This window comes from Tiliqua scincoides, chromosome 5, assembly GCF_035046505.1.
Source record: "Tiliqua scincoides isolate rTilSci1 chromosome 5, rTilSci1.hap2, whole genome shotgun sequence".
In the NCBI taxonomy this organism is placed as follows: Eukaryota; Metazoa; Chordata; class Lepidosauria; order Squamata; family Scincidae; genus Tiliqua; species Tiliqua scincoides.
Genome location: NC_089825.1, coordinates 95,486,212 through 95,495,670, shown reverse-complemented (window position 1 = coordinate 95,495,670; position 9,459 = coordinate 95,486,212). Strand labels below are relative to the sequence as shown.

Below are 9,459 nucleotides of genomic sequence, written 5' to 3'. Positions count from 1 at the left end.
CCTTTCTCCAGGGATCAGCACATTCCTTCTCATTTGCAGTGGCCATTCATGCTGAGTCAAATCCATGTATAAAAAATCTGTGTATAACAAGGTTGTACCTGTATTTTAATTACTGTTAAATGCCACTGATCTGGGGCAAATGACAATATCCTGGAGCTCATCTGTGATGGAAATTTCTAAGTCTCAGTGTCAATCTCATTGCAGGATAGTTTTTAAAAATTATCAGCATGTTCTTTCCTTCGTATTTGCCATTCATGAGATCAATAAGAATGCCAGGCTTTTGCCAAATACTACCCTGGGATTTACAATCTATGACAATGTATTTGATGCAAAGGTCACATATGAGACAATCCTGGATCTCCTCTTCCAAGAGCAAAGAAAGACACCAAATTACAAGTGTGGCAAGAAGAAGGATGTCTTTTCTGTCATTGGGGGACTTACTGTAGAAAACACCATTCAAATGTCCAGCATCTTGAGTCTTTACAAGATTCCACAGGTATGTGCATTTGTTTTAAGTTATGGAGGGAGTGACCCTACTGTTCAGTTATGCCCCAATTCTGTCCCCCTCCCCTCTTGGTGTAACTAGCATTGCACTGGCAGAGCTTGCTTTCCAGCTGCTGTGAGGCAGCCTCTGCCAACAAGCACAGCAGGCCCACCACCTGGCAGGGCAGAGTGGCCTCTCAAACACTGGTGGAATTATGGGCATCCACTGAAGCATGTGAGCCCATACAGAAGGTTGGAGGAAGGGGGTTGAATGTAGCAGGGAGAGGGCAGAAGGGGGAGGGGTGGGCTGAATGGGGCAGTGATTGGGTGGGAAGGAAGATGGATCAGGTCCAGGGAGGAGGCAGAATTGGCAGCAGCATGCACCAAATCTCGAGCCCCTTCCTGGACCTGATCTGCCCACACAGACCAAAGTGGACTTGCAGCAGCAGTGTTTGAGCTAGCGCAGATCTGACATGCCCCATAGAAGTTGCTGAAGCTTACCCTGCGGAGACTTCCAAGTGCCACAAATCCCCTGCAGGATGCAGTAGAAGCCATGCTAGAGCCACTGCATTGCCGCACAGAGATTTGCTGCCCAATCCCGGTGCCCATGGTTTCAGCTGTGCCAAAATAGCGACTGTCAGATCTTATTGACGCTGGGACACCACCAGAGGTCTCCTTGGGGAGCATTTGCTCCCTTAGCCCAGGTAGACAGCAGCCAGTGGCAATGGGTCTCCTTGGTTCTGTGCCTGTGTTTGAGCAGGCAAAGAGCTGAGGAGTTCCGTGTCGGGCTGCCTGGGCCAGGAGGGAGGATAGGCTATGGCAGTAGAGCCTGCAATTAGAGCCACAGAAGGTAAGCACCTCCAATTTGAAATCAATAGATTTTTTTGAAGTTCTATTGAGTCACATTTTCCCCATTAGCACACCCATGGTGCATATGAAAGTATGCTCATTGATAAAATGGACTTCCCTTCTTTGTACTGGATGGCACCAAAGGAGAATATTCAGCACATGGGGATTGTTCAGCTACTGCTGCATTTCAGATGGACATGGACTGGTCTCATTGTTTCCCAGGATGACAGTGGGGAAAACTTCCTGTCAAACCTGACACCTTTGCTTGCCCAGAACAGCATTTGTATTGCCTTCTTGGAAAGAACTGAGATAATCAAGGATGACAATTTGCATCATTACAACCAACATATATTAAGCATGTCGTCAGTACTTTCATCGACAGATGTCAATGTGATTGTTGTCAACGGAGACTCTCATTCTCTGCATGCTTTGCTAATAATCTTAGATTATGCTGAATTTGAGACAAAGGGCTATTTGGGAAAGGTTTGGATTACACCACCTCAGTGGGATTTCACCAGCACCATTAGTGTGAAGGGCTTCTCGACAAAAACATTCCTTGGTGCTTTGTCTTTCTCAGTTCACACAAATGCAGTACCAGGATTCCAGGACTTTCTCCAGCATACAAAGCCTGATGAGTCACTGACACAATTTTGCTGCCTCTTCTTGAAAGTTGTGTTTCAGTGTTGCCTAAGCAAAGTGAAATTTCCAGGTTGTGCAAAGTGTACAGGAGAAGAGAAGCTGCAGAGCTTGCCTATGTCTCGGTTTGAGATGGAGATGAGCGGTCAGAGCTATGGTATCTACAATGCTCTCTATTCTGTAGCTCATGCTTTACATAACATATATGAGTCCAGACGAAGAACACCGCTAGATGGAGCCAAATCTAAGCATTTGAGTACTCAGCCATGGCAGGTACATTCATCACTGAAATAAACTTCTCTGGATGGGTGAAATGGTGTTTGTTGACTGAAACGGGATAGCAGTGTGAGCACCAGGAATTTCTACAGATATTTTTAAAGCTGAAAACTAAATAAAATGAAGGTTTCCAGAGAGTTTCCTGGTGATCATGTTGCTATTCCATTTCAGTGGGATTTCCCGAAAATCAGAAGGAGCTTTAGATCAGTGCTAAGGGCTTTGAAAACAAGCTGCGGAGGATATCAGAGCGGGTTGTGAGCCTCCAAGACCATTCAGGAGGCCCGCACTTTCCCCCAGGAAAGTCAAAAAGCCCCTTGGCGGCAGCAGCATTGCAATCTCTGTTGCTGCCATCGGAGCAGGGCTACTCCCCTTAAGGGAGAATGCCTTGCTTCTGGTTCCCCTGGTGGATCACGACCCACGAGTTTGGGAGCCATTGTTCTAGGCCAGAGCAAGACAACCTATGGCCCGTGGGCCACATCAGACCCACCATGTGAAATCATTCACTTCATAATCTCCTCATAATCTCCAAAAGATATCCACTCATCCCACAGTAGTTCTAAAAATTTGTAATTCTGTCTCTATACAGTAAGCAGATTCTCTGCTTCTCTGCTTCTCTGTTGGGGTGTGAGTCTCTCCACTCCATGCTCATCTTTTTTTTTTAGCTCTATGGCTTAATTGGGAGGTTCACACATGAGTATAGAGTTCACATGTGTTCTTACTATGGACAGACCCAGTGCCTCACCCCTCAGCAGAAGAACATTGCTGACCCCAGTTCTGGACCTTGTCATCTCCATGTAGGTCTGCAAAAGACCCTTGCCTGTTGCCACATTGAACTGAAATCAGTTAGTTTTGACAACACTAAGTTCAACTGATCAGTGAACTGACACAGTAAAAGGCAGTTTCCTATGTAGAGTGGCTATATTCTTGACTCATATACACATATTCTTCATGGTCTTTTCTCCCAATCTAGCTCAATTCTTTCCTCAAAAATATCTTCTTTAACAATGGTGCAGGATATGAAGTTTTGTTTGAGAATGGGGAATTGTCCGTTGGGTATGACATTATCAACTGGGTGACTTTCTCCAATCAATCCTTCCTTAAAGTCAGGGTTGGAAAGATCTCACCAAGTCAAGAATTCACCATCAGTGCTGATACCATTGTGTGGAACAGCATATTTGAGAAGGTAGGAATCAAGGGTATATCTGTAAGTCAGTGGTATTCAAACTGGGACATCGCGATGCCCCAGCCTGTAGGTCCTGGCCTCTGCCCCCTAAGGGGCGGGGACAGGCAGGAGACAGGAGGAAGGCAGTGGCGTGATCCGCAGGATCGCGCCGCTCATGGGGGCTGCAGAGACTTGGGTGCACTTTCCCAAGCCTCCTGCAGCCTCCCAGGGGTGCAGGGAGCCCTGCGCAACCTTCAGCAGGGCTCCCCAGGTCAGGAAAAGTTAAAGCGGAATAATCGTGCCCCGCTCCGCAGAACTGGAAGTGGAGCACAATCGCTCCGGTTTCCCTTCTGATGGGGCTGCAGGGACTGGGGTGCACCCTCCAGTACCTGCAGCAGCTGTCCCTGTGTGTGGGGAGCCCTGTGCGAGCATCTGCAGGGCTCCCCAGGTCAGGGAGAGGGAGAATGTGGCGACCGCGCTCCACTTCTGCTTTTGCAGAGGCAGAGCAGATGGCTCCACTCTCCCTTTCCCTGACCTGGGGCGCCCTCCAGGCACTCGCGCAGGGCTCCCCGCACACAGGGACAGCTGCTGCAGGGACTGGTGAGTGCATCCCAGTCCCTGCAGCCCCCTGAGCCATGCCATCCTGGGGATTGTGTCGCTGCCTTCCCCCTGCCCCTGCCGCCTCCCCCCGACCCTGCAAAGACTTACTGCGGATTTCAAACTCTCGGAGAATATGGAAACCGCAGCTGTAAGTCATAGCTGAATGGCCAGATGATGCTTTCCATGTGCTGTAATACTGGGGTTCAAGAAGCACATGCCTGAGTGTCTTCTGAAGCCTCAGTCCTATGTCATAATTTGAGACTTCCACCAAATCCTAACTCCCTTCCCATACTACCTCCAGTAGCATGAGTCCACACAGAACTGTACTAGCTATTTAGCTAGAGAAAGTACAAGTAACCCCCACCCCCGCACTGCAAAGGCTTACCCCCAGTTTCCTTTACCCAGAGGAGACCTCCTCAACTGCCCCCCCCACAGGATGCAGTGGTAGCCATTTCAGCACCACTGCATCAGCAGGGGTGGGGGACACACAATAGGACTGAGTTGTCAGTCTCACTCAATTTGCTGATGTCATGCAGAAGTTTAGGTGTATTGCTGAGCACTACATGTTTGGTGTGACACATCTTTCTATTTCTTATGGTTAGATGCCACCCCGTTCCACATGTGTCAAGAGCTGCCTTGTTGGACACAGAAAGATGGTTTGGGAGGGGAAACCAGTTTGTTGCTATGACTGTACTCCATGCCCAGCAGAAATGATTTCCAACCAGACAGGTAAGTGACAGTGCACGCATTTGCCAGTAACTGTTTTCAAATATTTCTATACATGGTATGCAGCTATTAAGTGATTGGCAAGACACTTTTCCATTTTACGACCCACAAACCTTTCATCATTTCTTCCTAGAGCAGTGGTTCCCAAACGTTTTAACTTCAGGACCCACCTCAAACAAAGTTTCATTTTACCAGCTACTCAAGCCTCTTTGGCTATAATGATGATTGAGCAGCAGTCGTCGTCGTCCCCCCTCCAAGTAGCAGGTTGCTTGACTCTTGATGCACATTTCCCAGTGGTTCCCAAACTGTGGGTTGGGACCCACCAGTGGGTCATGAAATGATTTTTGGTGTGTCACGAAACTGACAAGCTGATCTCTGACATGGAAAATGCATTGAGCTCTATGGAAACCGAAATGCAGTAGCATGTGCATGTTTACTCACAAGTGGGCCAACATGCCTCTGCTCTGATCGAAACCCAGGTGAAGGGAAACCCAAGGCCACCAGAAAGGTCCTGATCCAATGAACAAGGAGCTCAACAAATGCTCCAAAAGGCGATCGCCCCTCACCATAGTAAAAAAGATAAAAACAGAGGCAGCTGGTAAAGTGAAACTTTCTTTTTAGTCTAGTAAAGCTAGGTGGGTCCTGATAGAGTGTCATTGTAAAAACTGGGTCCTGGAGAGAAAAAATTTAGGAACCACTGACATACCCTAATCTACCTTGTAGGTTGTACGATCCACCCAAAGCTGGGTCATGACCCCACTAGTGGGACATGGACCCACAGTTTGGGAACCATTGCCTTACAGCAAGCATCACTGTGTGAACACCTAATATTCTGTTTGTCCCTTTCAGATGCAGCTCAATGTATCAAATGCCCACAAGACCAGCATCCAAACAAGAACCAAGACCAGTGTATCCCTAAGGTCATCACCTTCCTTTCCTATCAAGAGCCTTTAGGGATCATTTTTGTTTCCTTGGCTGTTTTCTTTGCTGTGATCACAGGTTTAGTGATATTAACCTTTATAAAGAACTGGAACACTCCCATTGTCAAAGCCAACAACCAGAGTCTCACCTGTGTACTTCTCAGCTCCATCCTGCTCTGCTACCTTTCTTCCCTGCTCTTCATTGGTAAACCTCAGAAAGTCCCCTGCCTTGTTCGGCAAATAATGTTTGGCATCATTTTCTCTGTGGCTGTTTCTTGTGTGTTGGCAAAAACCATCACTGTGGTCCTGGCCTTCATGGCCACTCAGCCAGGCAACAACATGAGGAAATGGCTGGGGAAAAAAGTGGCCAACTCCATTGTCCTTTCCTGCTCCCTCATTCAAGTGGGGATTTGCAGTGTCTGGCTGTCAACCTCACCTCCATTTCCAGACACTGACATGCACTCACTTTCTGGGCAAATCATCCTGGAATGCAATGAAGGGTTGATCATCATGTTCTACTGTGTGCTGGGCTATGTTGGTATTCTGGCCATCATCAGTTTCTCTGTGGCTTTCTTTGCTAGAAAACTGCCTGACACCTTCAACGAAGCCAAACTGATCACCTTCAGCATGTTGGTCTTTTGTACTGTGTGGATCTCCTTCATTCCTGCTTACATGAGCACCAAAGGGAAATATGTAGTGGCCGTGGAGGTCTTTGCCATCCTGGCGTCCAACACTGGGCTCTTAGCTTGCATGTTTTTCCCCAAATGTTACATTATTGTCCTAAGAGTAGATGTGAACTCCAAGAAATTGCTAATAGAGAAAAGAAATCATTAAATCTGATTGTGGAATTGTAGGTGTTTGCATGTATTTTTTCCTCTATACCCAGAAAGAAATTTTGCATAAAACAGCACATCCTTTGCTGAATGTTTTACAAGTTGCAGGGACAGAGTAGATAAATGTTATATGCTGCTCTGAGTACCAGAAACATAGTTAGTAAATAAATAAATAAATAAATAAATAAATAAATAAATAAATAAACCATTTCAGAATCAATAGCTATATCTTGGACAGCTATCCAGAGATAATTTTGATAACTGAATATAAAATCATAGCACAGAAGTCACAATGCTGAAACAATAACATAGTTACTGTGAGTGATTTTCAGAACACATGTAACATGTGCATGCAGGGGAAATCCATTTCATGTGTTGGGACTGTGTGCAGTGGCCAAGAGAAGTGGAGGGGAGAGAATGAAGATTCAGTAACCAAACTTTTATTGTGGAGATTTTAGCACAAATACAAGGAATGCACGGGCATCCAAGAAGTGGCTTTCACTATTTTCCCCATTACCATATGATGATTTTGAAACAAAGCCAAGGTGAAATAAACTTGCCTGGCCCTTTTTTATTTTTTCTACTCTTTTCTGTGCTTCAGATTTATATTTGTAGTCCATACTGTTAATTTCACCTTCAAACAAATTGGTTCACCACCCATCTAGTAGGTACTAATGCATTCTATTCCCTTAATGCATTCTTGGGGATGGGGTGAATTGAGGTTTGTTAAGGAATCTGAGCGCTGTTACAGCTACCCTTTATGTATTAGAATGCATTGGGGGAATAGAAGGGTTTTGAAAGTGGATTAAAACTAAAGTGCAAACACAGGCCTGGATAGGCTGGGATTCAGGTACCCAAATTTATTTTGTAATACATTGGTTTTGTACCATATGGATTGTTTTGTCATGGCCCCATGGAAGCCCTAGTCCTAGGGATTTTGTCCCTGCACCTTTCCTCAGGCTTGCCCTCAATTTCCCAGGGTATAATGTTACCTGTGATATCTTACTGGCTGAAAAATCAGTAATTAGCCGAGCTTATAAAGTTGCTTTTTGCAGAGCCAGACACTGAACTGACAAACTCAACAACTGTACTGAATGGTAGCAGAATTTCAGACTGAAAGGACCACTGCATCCTGGACAAATGTGCCCTGATATTAGACATTTGTATCCATTATTTTTGCATCCCAGACATTTGTGCATCGAAAGACATTTGAATCCCAATATATGCATGTTTAAATTAGATGTACTTTTTATTTTTTTAAATGCAAAGTTAGGGCTAGGATAAGAAGTTCTTAGGATATATATAACCTGAGCTTTGTTGCCTCAGATTTAATGATTAAGGTAATGTTCCAAGAAATGATTATTATGTACTATTTAATTTGCAAAAATAATCAAGGTGTAATTGGACCCTGAACTAGTGATGTATGTTTGTTATATGGTCAGTAGTTGATCCTCATCTTTGTTAATCATTCAACAGTGAGAACAAAATATGTGATTACATATACACACAGAGTAAGATGCTGTTAGGATGCTGTTTTATGGAACAAATCAGGCTCTATTGCAGAAGGTGCTAGCATGCAAAAGCATGGGCAGTAGAGGAAATCACCGGCAGAGAACCTGCCCATTTTAGTGACAAAATTAAGACGTGGGAAGGTAGAGTGCATCAGCCACCCTAGGATGCAGCCCTTTGCTAGCCAGCCCGATCAGATCTAGGTGACTGGGCTAGGTCAATGAATCAGTTGAGCTCCCTCAGCAGGTTCAGTGCTTCACACAGAATAAAACCCTGGAAAAGAGACTGGGAGTTTGGCTTATCCAAACATGGGATCCAGGGGTTCATGGAGTGCATCCAAGTGCCGAGAAATTGCATGAGATGGGAAGTTTGTCCACCAATCCCATGATTGATACTGAGAGACCCTGAAAAAGTGACCTTCAACTGAGACAGGAAAAAAGGTGCTAGGAAGAAAAAGTGCTTGGAAGAAAATGTTTCGGGCATACTTGATGTTGAATTTGTAGCAAAGACTGGGTTTGTGCTTTACTGAAGCTGAAGTACAATCCTAAACCTTCTAAGATCCTTTGTTCTTTGTCTATGTCAAAGTCCATTACTGGAGGGGGGGCGGGAGCACATGCGTCAATAGATTTGGCTTCTCACCTTGTCTGAGATGGGCTGTCTCCCTCCCATGATTGGCATGTGCTTAGCATTTTGGCAGCCACAACCTATTTAGGTTAGGTGGTATTCCTATGAGCTGCAGTGCAGGTGATCCACCAGCACTGCTGGCCTGACTATTGCGAAAAGTGGCACTTTTGCACCAGCGGTACTGGCATGCCATTGCCGCTGGGCCCAGCATCAGTTGGCATGGAGTCACACCTCCAGAGGAAGGCTGCCAGGAGCTCCTGGCAGTAAGTACTACCGCCGGCCAGCAGTAGGGTATTTCGGGGCAGGGGAAGGCAGGGTGGGGGCAGAACTGGGCAGGGGGAGGGGAGGGAGAGGGGGGCCCGGGAGGGGGTGGAGAAGGCAGCAAGCTCTGCCACCCCCCTCCCAGGCTGGGAAACACGAAACAGTTTTCCTCAACTCTGCATCTGCTCACTAGCTGCTCCAGGGGGTAAGGAATGTTTGCTCCCTTATCCTGAGGAGACTTGACACTGCTTCCCTGCCCCACTGGATGCTCAGTCACCATTTCAGCGCTGCTGTAACCCTGGGTGCTAGAGAAGCGTAGGATTGGGCTTCCTGTGGGTTACACTTCTCTAATCAGGTACCTTGATGACATCACCAATGCAAAGTTATACATGTTCCATTCCCTCGAGGAGACCTCCAGTGACCTCCCTGGCCCAGCTGGATAAGCAGTAGCCGTATTCATGCATTTTCACCTGGCAGCTCCGGGAAGCATAGGATTGGACTGCCCATCCACTTAAGACCTTTACTGTAGGCCTCTGTCAAAATCGATTTGAAGATTCAAATATATATCGTGTCTACCAAA

General features: G+C 46.2%; 1 protein-coding gene across 1 annotated transcript; it reads left to right on the top strand.

Moving 5' to 3' along the window:
- The first annotated feature begins 4,659 nt into the window (after positions 1-4,659).
- On the top strand, positions 4,660-6,486 carry LOC136652412 (vomeronasal type-2 receptor 26-like). Its single transcript, XM_066629350.1, has 2 exons — positions 4,660-4,735; positions 5,582-6,486. The coding sequence occupies exons 1-2, from the start codon at positions 4,660-4,662 to the stop codon at positions 6,484-6,486; spliced, it is 981 nt and encodes a 326-aa protein (XP_066485447.1).
- Positions 6,487-9,459: the final 2,973 nt, after the last annotated feature.

Bases quoted from the DNA above. Each gene is read 5' to 3' on its own strand.
- LOC136652412 (XM_066629350.1), top strand. From the start codon at position 4,660: ATGGTTTGGGAGGGGAAACCAGTTTGTTGCTATGACTGTACTCCATGC. The intron at 4,736-5,581 runs GTAAGTGACAGT...TGTCCCTTTCAG, and splicing joins AATGATTTCCAACCAGACAG to ATGCAGCTCAATGTATCAAA.